This window comes from Cryptotermes secundus, unplaced genomic scaffold, assembly GCF_002891405.2.
Source record: "Cryptotermes secundus unplaced genomic scaffold, Csec_1.0 scaffold548, whole genome shotgun sequence".
NCBI classification, from domain to species: domain Eukaryota; kingdom Metazoa; phylum Arthropoda; class Insecta; order Blattodea; family Kalotermitidae; genus Cryptotermes; species Cryptotermes secundus.
This window is the reverse complement of record NW_019732380.1, coordinates 779,610-803,575: the sequence shown is the minus strand read 5'-3', so window position 1 is coordinate 803,575 and position 23,966 is coordinate 779,610. Positions and strand designations below refer to the sequence as shown.

Here is a 23,966-nt window from a genome sequence, read left to right as displayed (position 1 = left end):
CTTGAACTTGCCGACACAGGTGCTGATCGTCACAAGGAAACTGACAGTGAGTTGGCGCCTTCTAAAGGCAGCAGCAGTATTAAGTCTTATGGTAGCAACAACAGTCTCAATTCTGGCAGTTCAGGACAGGGCAGTATGGTCGGTTCTTCTGGTAACAGAGAAGTTCCTGACACTCCAGAGCAGTTTGAAGTTCTCAAACATCAGAAGGAAGTCTGGGAAACAGGCATTACTTTGTAAGTAAAGGACGTATTGATTATAATCAATATTTATAATTATAATCAATATTTGCAGTAATCCAATATATGAGTAATAATTATTACTCATATATTGGATTACTGCAAATATGGGCAGATGGAAAGGATATGGCCAGTTTAAAGTTACAATCCCAGAAGAACCAAGGAAAACTATGAACCTTGGTTGGTATAAAGAGTTCCTTAGCTTTCACTCAGTAGAAATAAGTGATAGGTTCCCCCAAACATCTGAAATAGCTATAATCCTCCAACAGAAAGAGAGATAATTACCAAGGCTTGCCTGCATGTACTGTACAAGCTGAAAAGTTTGGCATGTGTATCGGGCATCTGTTAGTGTTGCCATTGGTGCAATGAAGCCCAGCGTGTCCTTGCATGAACAATAGAATAATGATGTTAATTGAGTCAACCCAACACTTTCCCACTTTTCATTTTTAGAGAATAGTATTTTCTTTGTCATAATTCTGCATCCAGAAGATGACAGTAATGGATATCCAGGCTGTGCTTAAATAACTGTATTAGCCCAAATATAAGGTGAGGACTTCTTATCAAATACCGCTCCTCAGAAAATATGTTAAATTATATTGCAAGCCAGAAGGTTGCAGCTTCGATTCCCACTGAGGTCGTAGGATTTTTCAGTTGACCAATTCATTCCAACCCTGGGGTCAACTCAGCCTCTAACAGAAATGAATACAAGGAATCTTCCTCGGGTAAAGGGCGGCCAGCCGGTGCATGAAGGTGATGACCTCACTTTCATCTGTGAGCTTATTTTGTAGATAAACATGGGAGCCTTGACATCTCACAACCCTGTGGGCCTCTACGGCCTGTTACAATGATAGCTTTACCCGTCCCCCTTCCCAGACTTTCTCATTGGGGAAGTACGGTTTGGCTTGTACTCTCTCTCATACCACATATTCAGAAGTTGAGTAAGTTTTGCAGTTTGTGAGATATAGGATGGTGTAAATAGACATAGCAGTACACTGGGAAATTGTCCTCTAGTGAAAGCTGTAATATTAATAATGCACTCAGGTAAGCAAGAACAGAAATGAGAATTGAGTCAGTAATTCTTACATGCAAGATTCCAAGCCCTTAGATGAATAGTCAGACTGATACTTGTACCATTAACCCTTTGAAGCATATTGATTATTATATGTACCACAACAAAAATAAAAAACTCCACACTTTGCCCATAGAGTGTATTTATGTATTTCTTATGATTCTCAGAATAAACAGCGAGTTTTCTTTAAACAGCAGTAACAGACTGGTCTTTCAATGGAGATGCAAAATGTTTTCTCTGAAGTGGGAAATGAATGTTTAAACATTAAATAACATTCCTCTTTTGAAAAATTTTTGTGTATAGTTAGAGTATTAGTTACCATGAAATAGATATGGGAAATGAAGTGAAAGTATATTTTGTACAAAAATGGATAAAAATGAAAAATAAAATCATATATTTCAGGTTCAATAGGAAACCGAAGAAAGGTGTGCAGTTCCTGCAGGAGCAAAGGTTGCTGGGTAATACATCTGCTGAGATTGCAGAATGGTTACATACAGATGACCGTTTAGATAAAACTGGTATTGGAGATTTTTTGGGTGATAGTGATGACTTCAGTAAAGAGGTATGACTGCTGAAGAATTGACTTTTGCCATAATTTTGTAGCTGTCATAATATGTCATACCTGTGCTTAAGAATGTTGATTTTTTGTTGTAGGTTATGTATGCATATGTGGACCAAATGGACTTTAACAATAGAGATATAGTGTCAGCATTACGCTACTTTCTGGAGGGTTTTCGTCTGCCTGGTGAAGCTCAGAAGATTGATAGACTTATGGAGAAATTTGCTAGCAGATACTGTGAATGCAATCCAAAGTAAATGTGCTACATATTATGCTGTAGTTTTAAATTCTCAGATTCTGTCTGTTGTAAGTTACCCTTGATTGAGCAGCAGTTTTTTAGGATAGAAGATGCTATAATTGTAAGATGCACGCTTGATTTTTAAGGCGCAACAATGAACATGGGTGTAACAGTGAATGCTGTCTGATCTCCATTTATCACAGAGTATTAATTAATACTAAAACGACTTGGTATTTTCGGCCTCCAAGACCCCATTAGGTGTTTTATAATGACATTTTTATTAATGGAAATACATGTAAATACTTTTGAAGTCATCTTTGTTGCTCTCTTTATTTATTTATGTTCACTGGCCCATGACTAATGTTTTAAACATAAAGATCTTCGTTGGGTATTAGTCATGCAATATAATTTTTTTAACGTCAGTTCTTAGACACCATCAGATATAAAATGCGCCCCAATTTCAGGAATTAAAAAAGAATATGTTTTGGAATTGAGGAAATCTTGGTATTCATATTGTACAGGGTAATAACTGTAATATATTTCTGTTTCTCCTTAATTTTTTATACCAGAAGTTTCAACGAAATATTGAATGTGCTTTTGTCTCACTGTGTAAAAAGTATTGTAGAGACATCATATGCAGCCGCGGAAATTGTTGGCAAAGAGAAAGAAAGAACTACATAGCATAAACAAAATTACGTGCCTAATAATTTTACTGATAATATATTGTGACATGTTGACCCCTACCTCCCCAGCGGCACGTGGCGGTAACGTAGCGCTCGCGTAATAGGCGAGTCATCACCCCGCCACTCTCCCTGCAGTGACGTGCCGAGCGGAGCCGAAGTTAGCCGAGTCCCCACATCCTGGCAGCTATGCAACGCGCAACGCGCGGTGACGCAACACGGTGACGTGGAACCGCTTCCTACTGTGACGTGGCACACAACAGGCACCACTGTGGCTATATGAGGGAACTGCACAGCAGCTACCAGTTAGTTGTAACTTAGCAGTCGCGGAGGCAGTTGTAACGTGGCCATCGCCGAAGACAGTTTCGAGTTAGTTCCGTGCAAGCCTACGAGCGAGTGTGTTATCAGCAGTTCTCAAGGTAGCAGCCTGTGGGTGTGCGATAACTAAGAAGTCATCAAGCGGAAGACTTATTGTGTGTTTTCGAGACTTAGTGAGTGCTGTAGTACAGTTATATCTGGAGTGTGTAATTCAGGGAGATTTGTATAGCTCCCGCGTTATTAGTACATGAAGATTTTGGTTGTAGGGTTTGTAAAGTGTAGAAACCCGCAACTGTGTTATAATTAATTGTAGCCGATATTTTTAGATTGTTCAATAAACCAATTAACGATCTCTACAGCGTATTCAGTAACAAAACACGTTACAATATGTAATAGAAACATAATAAAGAAAAGAAACTGATCGGTCTCCAGAGACATGTGTTTTCCTTGTTCTAGTCATCAGTTCCAGTTTCATTGGGTGTGTCATCCGCATTCTTTATGTCGGAACTTAGAGTTGATACTTCATCTAGATATTTGATGGCACATTTAATGCTTGAACAATCCTGTCACCAAAGTGGTTTCCAAATGTTTTTGCATTGTCAGTCTTCGCCTGTTTTTATAATTGTATACTTCATTAAATTTCATGGTTTTGACACCCCAGCTAAGAACATTACCTTGATGTTCATTCTTCACTCCGTGTCTTTTCAGCTTACTTTATTTTATTAAGAAAAATTACATTTTCAGTAACTATTTCATGGACACAGACCACTATATGCAATCCCACCTTTGAACTTCATAATTTACTCTCATTTATAGTACCAACATAACAGCCATGCTAACTTTCACAGTTGGAGTAACACTGTATTCACTTTATATAGGGTCCCAGAATTTTACAAGGTAATAGTTCTTCAAAAGACATACCTTTTGTTAAGTTCTGAGGTTTTCACAGTGATGATTGTTGAGATTGTGTTCTTGTAGGCTGATATAGACCTTCCAGACCAGTGACGACCTTCCTTGGCAACCTGCCCACATAACTGAACCAGTTCCTCAACATTCGCCTCCCAACCCTGAAGGTGGAGGCAGTGTGTCCCTACAAAATGTCAGCATCTACCTGCGAGACTACACAACGTCAACCCAGAAGACCGCAATCTAAATTTTTAAACAATAACACAGCAACAAAACAAAATTTTTGCTTATGCTTTGATTTGATCCTTTTAAGTAATTAAGAACTGGTTCTAGGCATGGACGTAATTCATAAATATGTCTTTAAATTTTGTTTTATGCATTTATGTTATGTTAACACACAGATATGGTGATTGTGCAAAACTTTGTGGTTGTGTATGACAAACTGAACTCTGAAGTGTGAATTTCTTCTAAATAATATTTAAAAATCTTGTTCTGACCTCACATAATCGTACAGAACCCTAAAGTACACTGTCAGCAGAGTACAGAGTTCTTTAATGTTAAAGTAGGTCGTACATAAAGTAACCACTCCACTTTAAAGGGTTAATGTAGTCGGAACCTGTATGCGCAGTAATAGATCACTAAACTGCACAATGATGAATTGATAATACACTTTATTTTCATCATATAAATTAGAAAATTTGAAGAAAAATAGGTGTAATTTTTCCTAGAACTTCCATCTTTACGTTAATATTGACTGATAATGTTCGTTTTTTATTTATAGCAATGGATTATTTGCGAGTGCAGATACCGCTTATGTGCTGGCCTATTCTGTGATAATGCTGACTACAGATCTGCACTCTCCACAAGTGAAGAGCAAGATGACCAAGGAGCAGTACATCCGACTGAACCGTGGCATCAGTGACAGCAAGGATCTGCCTGAGGAATACTTGTCCAACATCTATGATGAAATTGCTGGCCATGAAATCAAGATGAAGGGAACTGTGAATAAACCAGGAAAACAGTGTAAGTCATGATATAAAGACTTCTTTTAAATAAAGGGAAAAAAAGGTTGAATCTTTATTGTGCAGATTTGTGTTTGTGCACATAAAGTTTGCTTGGTAATACTGCCATACCCTCTGCTTATATCAGTCTCCTGTTGGTGCTACTATTTGCAGCAGCAGGGTCGCCAGTGTATGAAGATAAACCAAATTTTAAAATCTTTTTGCCCAAATTCCTAAAGGATTAGAATTTGTCAGCAATAAATAATCACTCTTTACATGGTTAACCTATAATTAAAATATAACATACACTATCAAACGAGATAAATAATAAATTAAATACAGTACTTAAATCCTGATGAGGTCATTGGATTTTTTCAGTTGATCTAATCCTTCCAGCCTCACTGTGGCCCTGGGGTTTACTCAGCCTCTAATAGAAATGAGTAAAAGGAGTTAATTAAATAATTTGACTGGGGAGTAAAGCGCGGCCGGCACATAAGGCTGACAACCTTACGCCATCTTTGAGCCGATTGTCTAGATAATGTGGGACCCTCAACGTCTGACAACCCTATGGGCCTTCATGGCCTGGTACAGGGATAGCTTTACTTTTTACTTACAGTACTTAAATTGAAATGCAAGTTAACCTTATGAGTTACATACAGTATTACAGTAAATCAAGAGCCCTTCATATGACCATGCCAATCACTGATCACATTAGGATGCTACAAACAGCCATTTGTTATCTATTTCAGTTTCTAAATAGAGGTTTTGCTTACTATGCTTACTATACTACTTACTGTCCTAAGAGAAACTCATACAATGTATAGAATGGATGATCTAGTAAAAATACTTTTAGCCTGTGTTTAAAGTCTTACATCCATCTGATGCCTGTGAAAAGCCACATTACCACAAATAAAAATGTTTTCTTTAGGCACCACTGGGATATTAAAGATGAAACCAAGCAAGTCCTCTCAAATGGTAACATTTCTGACTTATATTTTGTAGGTCCTCAGTTCAGATCTCAGTAATGACACTGTTTATCCTGAGTGAAGTATTTATTGTTTTCCACAATTCCTTCTTGCAGTCACTGGGTTAGTATCTTAAATTAAATGATAGCTGCTTCCTCCCATTTCTTTTCAATTCATTGTCATCTGATCATTCAAAGTTATGTATTCTGACAGCACTGGTAAATAAACTAGATAAATACATAAATAACATGAGAGAGTCATGACTCCATTGAGAAATGTCAGCATACTGTTCAGTTGTGAAGCACCAGAACTTCATCTCTTATTGATATGTTACATTTATATAATTAAATGTATGTAACAGAAGTTGAAAGGAATAATGTTAGTGTTGAACAACCCACACAGAGACCTTTGTAGATAAATCTTCATACATATTCATGTGGTATTATAATTTTAATTTAATCTTTGAAACTTCTGTAATAAATCAGTTAGCTGTTCTAGTAAGACTTCCCTGAATTACTTGTCACAATAAAAGGTAAAGTTATAGTTGTCCCTGCACTCAATTAATTAACACCATGCCATGAAAGCATATGGGGGGAAAGAATGTATTCTTGACCTCAGCATCAGATAGAAGTGAGTGGTCAGTTTTATGTCCCTGCTGCTTTACTTTTGAGAAATAACCCCCAGTTACAATGGATAGGAGACTTAGGCCCCAGAGCCTGTCTGGATGCTGTGGAATGGAGAAAAATCTCTTGTCTCTGCTGGGAATCAAACCGTGACTCTCGAACCTGTTTCACTGCGGACTGAGCTGTAATAAAGCCGTTAGCTGTTTTAGTGAGACTTCCCTGAATTCCTTGTCACATAGAAGGTAAAGGTATAGTTGCCACTGCCCTCAATTAATTAACGCCACGCCATGAAAGCATAGGGGTTAAGTGCATGTATTCTTGACCTCAGCACCAGATGGAAGTGAGTGGTCAGTTTCATGTCCCTGCTGCTTTACTTTGGGGAAATAACCCCCAGTTACAATGGATAGGAGACTTAGTAGGCCCCAGAGACTGTCTGGATGCTGTGGAATGGAGAAAAATCTCTTGTCTCTGCTGGGAATCGAACCCTGGCTGTCGAACCCGTTTCACTACAGACTGAGCTATTCTGTATAATGCAATACAGCAGTACTTCATTTATATGTGGATATTTATGACTGTCAGCACAACAAATAAGCAATTAACTTACCACCACGTTTGTGTCAATTGAATTTGTTAACTATGTTAAAATTGCGTGGCATGTTTTGGTTCACTTGGAGCCAACATCAGATACATTATTTCAGGCCAAAAAATAGTTCAGTTTAATTTAAGTTTATGTCGTTACTTACTCGGGTCAACTCAATTTTATAATTTGGTTGTATTAAATAGTGTCAGTCTTCATAAAGTTGGTACGTATGATTATGTTAGATATGATTTTTAAGTATGATTTTTTATTGTTTGTTAATTTCGTTTTATATTATCGAAACAGTGCGCTATCGTATATATGAATATTAAATAACCTATGTTGAAGTTGTTCTTATGTAATGTGTCGTCTCTGATACTGTTGTGATGTGTTTCTTGTCTTTGCTACCTAAAATGTAGTTTAACTTTTTATTCACTTCTACGTTTATTATTTTAGTGTTTAGATATCTCCTCATTTTTTATTTAATTATTTGTTAAATGTGTGTAGTTTAACTATACATTGTTTTGTATACTATATCTTGTTTTTCCATGAATTATATATTTGATAGGTTGATTCGCCTGTAACAGATGAATTGTTGTCTGTGAATTAAATTGATGCTTTTTAGTTATTTCTTATATTGTTTTCATTATTATTCTACTTGTATTATTAGTATATTAATTTGATTTGTTTCATTCTGGTCCGTCACACTAACAATTACAAAGACAAAAATGATAAAACTTAAATAGTCACATTAGACGGTGTTATTTTTGTCTTTGTATTAGTATATTACTTTTACTTGCTTCTTTTCTATTATGCCGTTGTCTGCAGCACTGTTTCTTGTTTCTTGTTTCATTGTTTATCATGCACTAACTGTCACCAACTGTGCAATGATATTATGTATTGGTGATTGTGGGACCAGGGGAAGGAGGCCGAGGGAAGCGTGGGGATAAGAGGTAAAGAGGGCCGGGCATGTGGGTCTTATATATATATATATATATATGGGGAGGGGTTGGTGCGATTAATATTTTCTAATTTGGATGTGATGCTAATATCATATCATATATCAGGTTGTATCCCTTTATTAATGTCATTTAATTGTGTACCATGTTTGCTGGCTTCATGGATGTAGAATCTTTTATAGGTATTTAACATTTCACCTTTTTCTCTGTGCATAATATTTTCGTTTTGTTCTCCATTGTGTCTTATTCTTGACCTGTATCCATTATATGTTGGGCAAATCTTGAATATTGGCCATTGTATTTTTGTATCCCTGATGTGTTCCCTGTATCTTGTTTTGAATGTGTGGCATGTTTGACATATATATATATATATATAGACGTAGGTAGGCTGAAAAGTAATGCACACATGCTTGTAGAGCGCGAACGAAATGACTTTCAGAAGCACGCCAGGTGGCATGTGGAAGTAACATTCCCCCTCAATACGCATGCGCAAGTTTGAGGTCGTTGCGTTCATCCAGTGTATTTCGAGAAGCGGAAGTATGGAGACGTGTTCTAGTGCTATGTCATCGCGAGTTAAGCAGCGTGCTGTTATCAAATTTGTAACTGCTGAAAAAGTGACTCCTACTGAGATTCATTGTCGTTTAAAGACTGTTTATGGTGACGATGCTGTTGATAGGTCTACTGTAAATCGATGGGTAATAAAATTTCATGGTTGCGAGCCTGGAAAAGCCATAATTGTTGATGAAACACGCAGCGGATGTCCGATCACTGCCACAGACGATAATCATCGCAAACTCGTCGACGATTTGATTCAAAATGACCGGCGAATTACTCAAAAGCGTATCGCAAACCATATTGGAATATTCAAGGAACGTGTCGGTTTCATTATTGAACAATTGGGATACCGTAAAATCTGTGCACGATGGGTACCACGCCGTCTCACAGACAAGAACAAACAACATCAATTGGAATGCTGCGAGCAACTTTTGCAGCGCTACCATAACGAAGGAGACGACTTTCTTTTGAATATTGTGACGGGGGACGAGTCATGGGTCCATCGTTACGACCCGGAAGAGAAAAGACAGAGCGCTGAATATCGACATCTGTCTTCTCCTCAGGCAAAAAGTTCAAAACACAACCATCCGCCAAAAAACTTCTTTTGACTGTGTTTTGGGATGCTGACCGAGTTTATGTGACCGATTTTCTGGAACGAGGGGCAACGGTAAATTCTTCTCAGTACATACAGACTCTAAAACACCTCCGGCGTCGAGTTTGTCATGTTAGAGGCAGCCTGGCGCCAATAATCTTGCCACATGACAATGCTCGTCCACACACCTCGCACGCAACTGAAGAGGCTCTGCGAAACCTGAAGTTTGAACCGATTCCACACCCTCCTTATTCCCCCGATCTTGCGCCTTGAGATTTTTATTTTTTTCCTCTCCTCAAGAGAGACCTGAAGGGTAATCATTACACCTCGGACGATGAGGTGGAGGCAGCTGTCAAGTCCTGGATTCAAGAAAAGTCAGAAGAATTTTTCAGAGACGGAATGAAAAAACTTGTTACACGTTGGGAGAAATGTGTTAGCCTTAACAGTGACTATGTTGAAAAATAAATATATGTTTTTGAAACTTAAGAATTGTACTTTAATGTACTTTTTGCCCGATCTTGCTATTTGTTTTTGTTTGCGCTCTACAAGCATGTGTGCATTACTTTTCAGCCTACCCACGTATCTACATCTACTTGGGCATTCCCTATATTGCAGTTGATACACACCACTTAAGTTAAATCTGTCTGTGGTATTTTTCTTCACTCTCAGGTGGTGTTTATGTTGTTTCTAGTTCTGTACTCTATTCCTATATTAGTGTTTCTAAATAACTTCGTGTTTGCTCTTGTTTCTGATTCAAAGTACTTCTTTTTTAAATATCTCATATACCATTAATTATATTCACTCATTGTCATTGCATGAAATGACAGTCAAACACAATTGTTTGCTGTTGTTGTTGTTGTTGTTGTTGTTGTTGTTGTTATTGCTGTTAAATTGTACCTTGAATTTTCTTCCGCAGTAATCTCAAGTGAAAAGCGACGACGCTTCTTATGGAACATGGAAATGGAGGTAATCTCTACAGCTGCTAAGAACCTCATGGAGTCTGTGAGCCATGTCCAGGCCCCCTTCACATCTGCTAAGCATCTTGAACATGTGCGGCCAATGTTTAAGGTGAGGACATGTATATTGCTACAATCACAGTATTAATGTAAATTGTCACATATATTCAACATTATCCATTGTCTCATTTTTTGGTTAAAAGCAAAGTATTTTGGAGGTTGGCCATGCGTCTGTTGCCAGGTAAAAATATGGAACCTACTCTGTTGGGTGTGTTAGATCAAGTTAATCTCTCTTCCCAGATAAAAATTATTATTTATTACTGGCATTAATTGATGAAGTTTCCATCACAGCAGAGCTTAATTAATTAGGAACAGGACAGCTTTACCTGTACCCTACCCTCCTACCCTCACAACTTGCTGATTTTAGCAAAATTCAAGATGTAAATTTACCTACATTTGTTATATTTCAGTGTAATTAATTTAAGCTTGTTTTTCCAGATGGCTTGGACTCCTTTCCTAGCAGCATTTAGCGTGGGGTTGCAAGACTGTGATGACCCAGAAATTGCATCCCTTTGCCTTGATGGAATCAGATGTGCCATCCGAATAGCTTGCATTTTTCACATGACGGTTAGTAGTTATTTTTTATTTAGAACTTTTCTTTTTACCTGCAGTATTGTGTAAGAAGAGCTTATATTAAAAAATATAAATTTTCCAACTTGTATTAAATTGTGTAACTCTTATTTCAGCTGGAAAGGGATGCATATGTTCAGGCGTTGGCCAGGTTCACCCTGCTTACTGCTAACTCACCTATCACTGAGATGAAGGCTAAGAATATTGATACCATTAAAACTCTCATCACTGTTGCTCATACTGATGGTAAATATTTTGGTTTATTTCTTAAATATAAAATAATATGCCATTTGGTTCAGTAACCCCTTCAGTCTTGAAGTACAGTTTCTATTTTCTGAAATACCAAGAACATCCTATCATCCAGAAGGCATGACATATGATTCCATATGGTGCTACAGCCTTGTGAAGAGCATAAGATCTATGTGCAACAACTGTTGTATGGCCCAAAAGAGACTTTGGTATATAAGAAATACAGCACTGCACTGAGCCTGAAAGTTTTCAGGCCTATACTGAGCAAGAACATGTTAAAAAGCTCTGGGAATACCACTGAATAAGTATTAAGGACCAAAAATTTGCCAGAATAACTGGCTATATATGACATAAACACCGTCCCAAGTGTAACAATTTATTGTAGTTCTTTTGTCTTGCCCTCTTCCACACTACATGTTTCGGCCGCAAACGGCCATCATCAGGTGTATGCACCCACGTAGCTGTTACACTGCATCTAGTTTAAAGTTTAAAACCATAAGTCTTCCCAATTGTTCTTTTCGTCATTACTAACAGGTTTCAGTTTATTAGAATCTACTTCACTGATATCAGTCTGCTTTGTGCATTATCTTTGTTGCCTACACTCGTCAATTCAACTACAATAAATTGTTGCACTTGGGACGGTGTTTATGTCATATATCATATAGAGTGCAACAGGATGCTTAAATATAATAGAATAACTGGCATTTGAATCTGTTACTTAGTGAATTTTGTAGGCTTTAATTCAAAATTATATTGAGTTTCTAGTGTATGAAATAATCATATTGTAAGATTTGAGGCTTTCACGGCAGTGACCATGAAGAAAGCAGTCTTCTGGGATTTGGCACCGTGTATATGTGGTGTTAACCGACGTTTCGGAGGAACGTATCGCCTCCATCTTTAGGGTAGAAGAAAAAATATAAGAAATCTGCAGGCGAAGAGACCGTGAGAACCGGTAAAAGCAGACTGCTTATTTGTTATGTATTAGTGACTAGACACAGTTTCTGAATTGATAGTTAGATTTATTGGTTACTGAATCGTCATATTACAAACAGCGGCATAGTTTAGAAGTATTTACAGTCATTCACAGTTCATTATATCTCTCTTCACTAGTTTGTTACTGATTCTGTCTTCATAGACACATTGCCAAGTTTCAGAGTCTAGTAATGGGGTCTCTTCTTAATGTTTCCATCCTTTGTGGCTCTGGACCTGACTACTAAATTGCTGCTAGCATTTGCCAGCAGAGTGATTTCTTGGTTCCAAGTCCCACGGGTTTCATGACAATATTTTACTCTCTGACAGCTCTGGGAGCCTTTAGAACTCTCTGTCTTTCACATGCTGCTTGCTTTATAATCAGCAAGTTTAGGGACAGTTGGAGAATAGTGCCTCAAGCAATTATGCATCTGTTGTGCACATTTCCACATTGCTGCTGAAAAGTTGCACAGGAATGGACACCTCTGACACTTCTCTGGCTCCAAAATTCTTACTTTTATGCATCATGAATTGTTAGATTATTGGTAGGACAGATGACAAAAAAAGCAGCAGGTTCAACATGGTGGTTGTAAGGTTAGCATGCCTCTTTCATGTTCATGAACTTCTGGCTTGGGTAACAAATATCCTTGCCAAGGTTTTTTGTGGTTTCCCTCAGTTACTCCAGCCAGAACCTTGGCTGATACTATTGAATAGAGGTCGCTGCATTGCCTCATTCTTCATTCAGAGCACAGGTGCTAGTGGGTGTTCAGAAGCAAGCCCCCCACCCCACCCAACTTTTGGGAAAAATCAAAATTGAAAGAACTAAAATAAAGGAAAGCTACCAAATTTTAACACCAAAAATTAAAATAATTAAGAAAAAAATTATTCTGTATTGAATATCAGAAGATAGTCACAAAAATTAGGTCTAAATGGCTTATACATTTGTAAACAGATGTTCTGGTTGCCCCCGCCCGCACATGTGCAAGCATACTGATATTGGTGGCTCCTGTGATTCCGAGTCTGATGATTACTTGCCCTTATCATATTAAGTTAATATATCCAGTGCCTCAGACTCGCCAAGTTACCAATAAGCATCCCATAGATGATAGAATGATGAGTTTATTACCAGCTGGACGTCTTAGTTCCTCATGATTATTTGCTCAAGTAAATGACCTACAGGTAAGGTACAGTAAGGCCGCGCCATAGCTCAAGCGGTTAGTCACTGGCTTCCCATCGTGGTGGCCCAGGTTCGATCCTGGATCTGGTCAAGTGGGATTTGTGGTGGACAAAGTTGCACTGGGGCAGGTTTTCTCCAAGTACTTTGGTTTCCCCTGCCAATCTTCATTCCACCAATTGCTCCACAATCACCCTCACCTATCATCTGGGGCTGGTACTATAGGCCAGAAGTGGCCACAGTACAAGGGACTTAGTCCCACCCCACTAGCAATTAAAAGAAAAGTACAGTAACACTGTTAATACAGCTTTAAGACTTCTAAATTCTCTGAAGATAATTGACTCTTTAAATATAAGTGTTGTTTATAATCCTTAGAAAATCTTCATGTTTCAGGTAATTACCTGGGAAGTTCATGGCTTGATATAGTGAAGTGCATTTCCCAGCTGGAACTTGCTCAGCTGGTGGGTACAGGAGTCAGACCTCAGTTTATATCTGGACCTAGGGCTCACAACAGTGATCATTCCTTTTCAGACCCTCTGAAGTTGAACCTAAGCTCCTTAGATCGTAAGTACTTTCAACTATGTATATGAACACGCACAGTCTTTATTTTCATGACTCTCAACTTTTAGGTATATATATATATATAATTGGGTCACATTGAAAAAACTTGAAATTTTGACGTTTGTTTATTCTAACCTTTAAATATAGTTCCTTCACATACTTTTAGTAAGAAATGTATCCCCCTTTCACTAAAATGACTTCCTTGGCACGTTTTGGCAGCGACTCAAACAGTTCAGAGCAAATGTTTTTCACTCCCAAATTGTCACTGAATAATCCGTCGAGTGTAACAACGTTCTTAGGTCACTTATTTATTTCACTCGCCTTACATGTTTCGGTTCAAAAGAAACCATCATCAGAGGCACGTTACAAACACATGAAACCACTGGCGTTGTATTGTACACAGTATGTAAGCTGCGTGATCTGCTACAGATGTCGGAGTGTAAAAGCACAACACTTTCTAGTAACGTTGAATGCATGTACACCTCTTGTATTCCATCCAAAGAATGCCCTCAAATTGAGCCGTCAATGTTAAAATATTTAAAAACTTAAAACATTTGAAGTAAAATTTGGCTCCTTCTTGTTGATTCGTCCCGGTGATGGGAATCGTCAACTTGAGGTTGTGTATGCTTTTGGTCGGATGTGTCTTACGCGTTGTGTACACAACACACCGAATTACTCCACACCGAAACATGTAAGGCGTGTGAAATAAATAAGTGACCTAAGAACGTTGTTACACTCGACGGATTATTCAGTGACAATTTGTGATTGATAGTGTAACGGACCAAATATGAAACAATTCAAATAAGTTTTTCACTCCACTGTTGTGTGAACCACATTTTTATCACATTCATTACCATATTTTTTCAGTTGAACAGTCCATTTTACCCAGACAGCATGCTCCACATATTTTTGATTGGATTCATGTCTAGAGAATTACCAGGCCAATTGAGCATGCTGATTTTGTTTCCTTGAATGAACTTCTTGAATGCTTGACTGCTGTGAAAACCTTACATGAGTTACATTTGTTTATGTTTTTGCAGCTAGTGTAAAAGAATCAATTGGGGAGACCAGCTCGCAAAGTGTTGTGGTTGCAGTAGATAGAATCTTCACAGGTTCAACTCGGCTGGATGGTGATGCTATTGTGGACTTTGTTCATGCTCTCTGCCAGGTGAGGAGAATGATTTTCTACTTGTATTCATTATTCTTTGAGCCGGGATAGTGCAGTCAGTATAGCGACTGGCTACAGGATGAACGACCAAGGGTTGGAGTTCAAGTCCCAGTGGGAGCAAGGACTTTCACTTCTCCATATTGTCCAGACTGGGTCCTCCTATCCAATGGGTACTGGAGGCTCTTACCCCAGGGCTGAAGTGGCTGAAGCATGAAACTGACCACTCACATCCAACTAGTGCTGAGGTCAAGAAAATGTGGATGTATACGTTTGTCCAGTAAATTCCCAAACCAAGAAGTGCTACTAACAGAATGCATGTCATGCTGGGACATAGTGGCAACACTGGGAAGTAGCTTGGCAAAAACCACAGTCCAATATTTTGTTTTGACATCGTGCCCTGTCTGTGTCAACAAGTGTTATGTGTGCCCAGCAATTTTTATGGTGTTTAAAATGAGCTATTTTCACAGGCAGCGAGTTTGTATGAAATGTTGTGTTAAATGTTAAAAACAGCATTTGGGAGTGAGGCTTTTGGCCAGACTCAAACAATCTGAGTGGTGGAAACATTCCAAAGATGGCCAAACTTCAACTGATGTTGATCCTCATTCAGGTCAATTGTCAATATCCAAAACTGATGAAATTGTTGCAAAAGTTAAGGAAATCATTCATTCTAGCCGTCATTTAACTGTTGGCGAGGTAGCTGAAGAAATAAACATTTAGAAAACTGTCATGAAATTCTTACACAAAATTTAGGCATGAGTTGCATTGCAGCCAAATTTGTGCCTTGCCTTCTGACTACAAGCGAAAACAAATTCAAGTTGATGTGAATCAAGAGCTTCTGAATTGAGGTAACAAGGATGAAAACTTTTTAAAAAACATTATTACTGGAGATGAGACATGGGTTTATGGGTACAATGTTGAGACAAAAGCTCAGTCATCACAGTGGGTGTCAAAAGGGTCACCGCAACGAAAAAAGCGAGACAAATGCAGTGAAACTTTAGAGTCATGTGACAGTTTTTTTATTCTGAGGGCATTGTTCACCATGAACTTCCACAAGGCAAGACAGTGACCAAGGAATAATATCTTGAAGTAACGAACCATCTTCATGAGGCTATCAAAAAAAAAAAGGGTCCAGTGCNGGAATCCAGTGCTTGGAGATCAAACCAGTGGATGCTCCATGCTGACAGTGGGCTCACACACATCGCTGTTAATCCATAACACGAGACAACAGTTGTTCCACAACCTCCTTACTCACCTGACCAAGCACCAGCAGACTTTTTTTTATTCCTCAATTTCGCTTGTGGACCTGCACATTATCTCAGATGACGCGTTCCAGAAATGTTTTGAAGGATGGAAGAAACAATGTGAGTGAGTATTCAAAGGGGACGGGACCACTTGAAGGTGACAAGACTTAATAGCGTCTAAGGCAGGCATAAAAGGTTTTGTTTTAAAAGTTCAGGAATTTACCAGACAAACCTCTTGTACATTCACTACCCCATACGCCCTCATGGTGTAGTGCTTAATTAATTAAGCACAGGCACAACTTTACTTTTCATTATTCTGTACTCAGTTTATTACTCCACATTCATGCACATGCACTTGTACTTCTAGCTCCTTCGGTATAGTGACATAAGCTGTGGGCTGAACAGTGAGGAATCAGTTTCGTTCCCAACAGGGGCAAAAGATTTTTCTGTTCTCCACAGCAGCCAGACCAGGACTGGGGCCACTCAGCCTCCTATCCGGTGGGTACCTGGGGCTCTATCCCTGGAGGTAAAGGGTCTGGGGGCATGAAGCTGATCATGCAACATCCATCTATTGCCAAGGATGCAAGAAAGCATAGAGCTGAGGTTAAGAATGTATGGAGTTATACCCCCACTTCTCCATATGTCTTATGGCATGGTGCTTAATTAAGCATGGAGACAACTGTACCTTACTTTGCTTTGTCTTATATGTGCTCTGTTTATGCCTGTTATTTGAGAACATTTGTTGTGCTCAGAGTTGCAGTCTATGTAGGGGTCAAGTCCACTGTACTATACAGAAACACTGAATTGGAATTTCACAGTATTTTCTGTATCTTTATGTGGAATACCAAGAAAACTAAAGGAAAATTACAATTACGTAGGTCTCACTGGATGAGTTGGCACATCCAGCACATCCACGGATGTTCAGCCTGCAGAAGATTGTAGAGATCTCATATTACAATATGGGGAGGATCCGTCTGCAATGGTCTCGCATCTGGCAGGTGCTTGGTGAGCACTTTAATAAGGTTGGCTGTAATCCCAGTGAAGATATAGCGTTCTTTGCTGTTGATTCCCTTCGTCAGCTATCAATGAAGTTCATCGAGAAGGGCGAATTTGCCAACTTCCGTTTCCAGAAAGATTTTCTTCGCCCATTTGAGCACATCATGAAAAAAAATAGGTAAATATTACAGATATATGAGAGATTTTATTTTTTTGCATACATGAAAATGAACATGTACTTTGGAGGTTACACATACATATCTGTCTGCTTGGTTCATCTTTAAAATGACAGTAGAATTTAATTGAAGTTTGGAGTTTGAAGTCTCCACTATAAATGGTTAAACAAATTTAATCATGATTCATATTGCTAATTACATAAAAGTCAAAACAGAATAGCTCATTACACTAAAGATTTATATATATGCGTGGAATCTGATTGTCTTGACTGGCCTGTAACAGGCAGAATTATTTAAGTTTCATATTTTAACATAAACAAAATCTCGTAGAAAAATCTGGTACAAATGCAGTGTAATTCATAAAGCCCTCCAGAAACCCTGACAGTACTTTAGAATCACAGTAACCTTGTAACCCATATATTTGGTCTACAGAGTGATTCTGGAGGGACTTATGAAATCCCCTGTATATTGGTTCAAGAAAAATAGCTTTGGCTAAAACTCTGGGAGACTTTGTATCACTATATCTGAATCATTGTGTTTTGGAAAAGCAAAAGAATTGCCTCATAATTTTTTAAACCAAATTTACGACTAACATACTTGTGTAAAAATTTGTAATTATTTAAGAAAAACTCAACCTTTTTTAAAATAACAGTGTCCTCATCTTTGAAGATATACAACTTTTCTTATCACTTGGTTTGTCAACACAGTTATTTGTATAAATATACCATACACTACAATGTGACCACATGTTTCGGCTGTCAACAGGTATTGACACACTTCTACATTTGTCTTGAGCTTCTGTACAATTCTTCCTTACATTGGTCAGTGTTTTTATTTGGGAATATTTTTTTCCAGTTGTTGTTTACCGATGTGATGTCCTGGCTAGTCTCTTTATTAAAATTAATATAATTAAAAATATTAATACAATATAATGTGTAATATATGGGGGTAAGTCAATAAGTAAGTTACAAATGGATATAGAACTTAAACAAATAAGAATACTGATTTAAAAAATGCTTTTATTTCTCAGCATAATCTCCTTGTACATTGAGGCACTTGTCCCATCGTTTCACAAGCCCCTGAAAACCAACAGCATAAAATTCTTTGGGCTGCTGTCGGAACCAGGCGTGTTCACACAGCATGGCCTACCTCATATTGCATGACAGGTTAGGTTTTCACAAAGTCTGTGCATGATGGGTGCCACGCATGCTGACCCCACAACACAAAATGCAAAGAATGGGTCTGGCATTACAGTATCTCAATCGCTACCATGATGAAGGACACAATATGCTAGCCCGAATTGTCACAGGTGATGAGTCTTGGGTTCACCATTACCAGCCCAAGACAAAGCGTGCATCAATGCAGTGGAAACATCCTGCATCACCTGCCAAAAAAAAAGTTTAAGGTGACACCATCCTCCAGGAAAGTGATACTCACAGTCTTCTGGGGTCACGAAGGCATTCTGCTCACGGCATTCCAGCCTCAAGGACAAACCGTAAATGCCCACTCCTACTGTAACATCCTCAGGAAACTTCATAAGGCCATTCAACGGAAGCATGCAACCTGTCATGCAGTATGAGGTAGGCTATGCCGTGTGCACACACCTGGTTCTGACAGCAGTTTTATGCTGCTGGTTTTCAGGGGCTTGTGAAACGATGGGACAACTGCCTCAATGTATAGGGAGATTATGTTGAGAAATAAAAGCATTTTTCAAATCAGTATTCTTATTTAAGTTCTATATCCAGTTGTAACTTACTTATTGACTTACCTACGTACTTAATCATCATCATCATCAGTAATCTGTCAGACGACAGGTCCACAGTCTCTTCCAAAACAATTCCTCCACTTAATGCGATCTAGAGCTTTCTCCTTCAAATGACAGTATCCTCTTCTGTCCCCAAGGTCATCCAGCATCTTCTTACGTCTTCTTCCTCGTCTTCTTGTCACTTCTATCCGTCCCTCTATCTTTCCATCAGTAGCTTCTTTTAGAAGGCAGTTTCTGCGTAAAACATGACCAATCCAATTAGCCTTCCGTTTTCTTATTTCATGTAGGATATTCCTCTGCTCACTGACTCTAATTAACACTTCTTCATTTCTCACATAATCGGTCCAACTGATCTTCTCCATCCTTCTCCAACACCACATTTCGAAACTTTCCAGATGTTTCTGATCTACTGCCCTAAGTGTCCATGTTTCAGCCCCATACAGAGCTATGCTCCAAATGTAGCATTTCACTAGTTTCTTCCTCAAATTTAAGTCCAATTTGCTGGTAAAAAGATTCTTCTTCTTGCTAAATGCAGCTTTTGCCATGGCAATCCTGGATTTAATTTCACTAGTACACCTTCCATCATCTGTTAACAAGCTACCCAAATATTTAAAACATTTCACATTCTCCAGTTGTTTTTGGTCTATCTTTATTGTGACTGGGGTTGGTTGTCTCGAAATTTTCATTACTTTTGTTTTCTCCACATTCATTTCCATGCCATAGCACCTTCCAATTTCAATTAGTCTATCAATCATGCCCTGTAGCACAGTTTCTTCCTTAGCCATTAACACAAGGTCATCTGCATATTTCACAGTTTGAATAATTTGCCCTCCTACTTTGAAGTCACCGAGCCCATCCAGAGCTTCCTTGGTAAGGCATTCGCTGTACAAGTTGAACAGAATTGGTGATAAACAGCATCCTTGTCGAACTCCTCTTCCAATCTGCACACTTCCTGTCTCCCCCCTGTCCAGTCGTACTCTAACTTTCTGATCCATGTACAATTTGCTAATCAATCTTCTTTCATGCCAATCGATACCTGTTTCTTTCAGGATCTGCATTAATTTGGTCCAGTTTACCCGGTCAAATGCCTTCTGCCAGTCTATGAAGCAAACACACAGTTCTTCATCTATCTCCAAAGTTCGTTCCGCTATAATTCTCATCATCCCAATTGCATCCCTGGTTCCTTTTCCTCTTCTAAATCCAAACTGATCTTCTCCAAGTACATCCTCTATTTTCCTTTCAATTCTTCTTTTAAGTATCTTTGCTATTATCTTTGCTGTATGTGCAATAAGACTTATTGTGCGATGGTCGCTGCATTTTGTAGCTTTTGTCTTTTTCTTTAAGGCAATCATTGTAACTTCTGTAAAGTCCTTGGGCCACTCTCCACTTTCATATATGGTGTTCATTAGTTTTGTCAGTGTTTTCAAACCACCTTCTCCCAGTAACTTGAGCACATCTCCAGGTACATCATCATCTCCTGTAGCCTTTCCCTTCCTCATTTCCTTGATAGCTTTTTCCACCTCACTTTGTAAAATATATGGTCCTTTCTCGTCTGTATCTACTTCTTCTTCCGGTTCAACTTCTAAGGTTTCTGGCCGATTAGGTCGATCATATAGTTCTGAAATATAATTTTCCCAAATTTTCAGCACTTGCCTCTGATCTACTATTCTATTCCCCTGGGAGTCTTCGATGCCAACATTTTGAATCCCATGATTCTCTTTCCATCCTAGTTCTTTTGTCTTCATGTACATCAAATCATAACGGCCTGTTCTTTGAAATTCCATAATCTCATTACATATCTTCTCAAGATATTCCTTTTTGGCCCTGTCCGTGGCTCTTTTCAATTCATTCCTCAGTCTCCTGTATTTCCTCCTGCCTTCTTCATTGTTGACATTCTTCCATTTCCTTCGCTCCTCCATTTTACTCATCATCTCCTGTGTAACCCATGGTTTTCTTGCTATCTTCTCAACTTTACCTACCAAATCACTGATAGTATCTAACATGCATTCTTTTATATCGTTCCACTGCGCTTCAGCATTTCCGCTTTCACCTTCAATTGCACCGAGTTTCTCTTCTAGAGTCTCTTGCACGCTTTGTCTTTGAGCATATAACTTCTCCAAATCCCATCTGGGTCTGCGCTTTCGAAATCCTATAATTTTCTTCAACCTGGTTCGGAACTTGGCAACCAGCAAGTTGTGGTCAGAGTCAATGTCTGCCCCAGGAAGCGTCTTCACATCCTTCACACTGTTTCTGAATCGATGTTTCACAAGGATGTAGTCCAGCTGATGCCTCTTCCAATCCCCAGGTGCCTTCCATGTGTAAATTCTTCTCTTTGGCTTCTTGAACCAAGTGTTGGTAACAATCAATCCATTTCGTTCACAAAAGTCAATAAGCATTTGACCTCTGTGATTCCGTCTTCCTAGTCCATGTGATCCAACAATATTCTGATATGGTTCATCTCCAACAATGCTGTTCCAGTCTCCCAATATGATGCTGTTTGTGTCTCCTCTTCCATCTTCCTGAAGAATTTCTTCAATTGTGTCATACACTTTTTCCACTTCATCATCTTCATACTCTGATGTTGGCATGTACACTTGTATAATCAGTATATCTACCGGTTCCGCCTTTAACTTCAGAGCAATAATTCTGTCATTACAAGCAATCTTCTTAACAACACTCCTCACTACACTTTTATGCACCACTATTGCCACACCTCTTTCAGCCCGTTCACCTCCGGAATAATACACTGTATAATCACCGCTTCTTATTTCACCTTGTCCTTTCCACCGCACTTCGCTGACACCTAGCACAGACACTTCATTCTTCTGCATTTCCGTTTTCAAATTCTCCAATTTTCCTGCTTGATTCAAGGTCCTGACATTCCATGTTCCAATCTTGTATCCATGCTGTTTCTTCTGATCTTCGCACTTTTTCTTGTTGTAACGCCTGCATGACATTTCCTCTAGAAACACTCCCCCCCGGAGATCCGATTGGGGGAGTAGTTTACCTCCGGATTGTTTTGCCTCCAGAGGAAACATCTCGCATATATGGTATCTCTGTTTTTGGAAAGAGACTATCCAGGAAAAGTGATAATGTGGTAGTTTTTCCATTTGCTTTCCACATCGCAGTACAGCAGCCGTTCAAACCACTCTGGTCACGCCTGCTGCTATACGAACTTGAACCATCTCGAGCATCATTTGCTCTGTGCTTCAAGTCGCTACTGATGACGCTGCTTCCGGCATCAGTTTTTGGTGTCTCTCTTCGTCTGATGCCTACCCTTTGACCTGTCCAGCAAGGGAGGCCCTGCCAGTAGCTACGCTACCGCTGGTATAGCTCTCAGGGTCCTTGGCATACTCAAACCCCCACGCCACGTTAAGGTGGAGACACCAACGAGGGAGACGTACTTAATATATAACTTTTTTTTTAAATATTTTCAGTGTGAATATTTAATACATCACTAATGATTTGTTACTCTTTTTAGTGCTAATAGCTTTGCAACAGTGCATTTTGTGCTCCAAGATAATAAAAATAACTGGCAATGTTCATTGCTTGTTATTTGTCTTATTATTGGAGAAACTACATATTTAAATAACATCTAATTTCTATAATTTTGATAAGTGTTATTGAAAATATGAAAATTGGCGTGGTTGAATACATACTCATATATGTATAATGAAAAACCTTTTCCAGAATATCTCTTTCGAGTCAGAACAGTCTAATGATCTTTTAGGGTGTTTATTTAGACTGTGTACTGTCAGATGGTAGGATGATTGGTAAATATAAAATTGGAAAGGATCTGGAAGGCAGAATTCGTGCCTAGTGAAGATACTGTTCCAGGACATTCCTGGAGGAACTGAGGTAAACCACAAAAATACCTCATTCAGGATATCCAATGTCCCATCCATGATTTAGGCCAAGCACCTCCTAAATACATGTCCATGTTACAACTGTGGCAGCCTCCCTGGTCTGGCTAATTATGTGTATAAAATTACAAAGAATATACTTTGAAAATATGTTTACTCCATTGGAGAATTGTTCTGTTTTTATTTAAACTGAGCCATAATTAGATCTTTAATATGTCCAGGTCACCAACAATACGTGATATGGTGGTACGTTGCATTGCTCAGATGGTGAACTCTCAAGCCCACAATATAAGATCAGGATGGAAGAATATTTTTAGTGTGTTCCATCTGGCAGCATCAGATCAAGATGAAGCAATTGTTGAACTAGCTTTTCATACAACAGGGAAGATCATCAGTAAGTCATTTCATGGCATTATCTGTTCTATATTATATATTCTATCTAGGATAGTTGGTTGAAGCACTATACTGCAAGCTGGAAGGTCACGGGTTGAATTCCTGATGTCATTCATTTTTCAATTTACGTCATCCTTCCAGCCACACTATGGCCCTGGGGTCAACTCAGCCTCTGACAGAAATGAGCACCAGGAATCTTCCTGGTGGTAAAGGGTGGCCGATGCTTAAGGTTGACGATATCACCACCATCTGTGAGCCAGTTGTCTAGAAAATATGGGAGTCTTGACATCTCACAACCCTATGGGCCTCCACAGCCTGCTGCAGGGATAGCTTTACCTTTATACATTCTACTCTGTAGTCTGGGGAAAAGCAGCCAATGATTGAACCTCCATGAAGCAGGCAGCAAGCGGAGAAAACCACCTGTATTTTATTTAATAACACAGTAAAACAGACTGTGTAGCATCAGATAGTAGGTAGTTGCAGCTGTTGGCATAGTTAAGATTAGACAGACAAAACACTGAGCAGTAATCAAGAATGCCACATTTGT

General features: G+C 38.8%; 1 protein-coding gene across 2 annotated transcripts in view; it reads left to right on the top strand.

Moving 5' to 3' along the window:
- The window catches only part of LOC111867634 (brefeldin A-inhibited guanine nucleotide-exchange protein 1), a 62,769-nt gene that overhangs the window by 22,685 nt on the left and 16,118 nt on the right, over positions 1-23,966 (top strand). For both annotated transcript variants that reach the window (XM_023857646.2, XM_023857648.2), the window contains exons 11-21: positions 20-233; positions 1,708-1,867; positions 1,960-2,117; positions 4,788-5,029; positions 10,195-10,346; positions 10,733-10,861; positions 10,981-11,110; positions 13,650-13,820; positions 14,858-14,985; positions 17,105-17,400; positions 23,248-23,420. In XM_023857646.2, the coding sequence (XP_023713414.1) occupies positions 20-233; positions 1,708-1,867; positions 1,960-2,117; positions 4,788-5,029; positions 10,195-10,346; positions 10,733-10,861; positions 10,981-11,110; positions 13,650-13,820; positions 14,858-14,985; positions 17,105-17,400; positions 23,248-23,420 (1,953 nt within the window). The remainder of the gene's footprint in view (positions 1-19; positions 234-1,707; positions 1,868-1,959; positions 2,118-4,787; positions 5,030-10,194; positions 10,347-10,732; positions 10,862-10,980; positions 11,111-13,649; positions 13,821-14,857; positions 14,986-17,104; positions 17,401-23,247; positions 23,421-23,966) is intronic.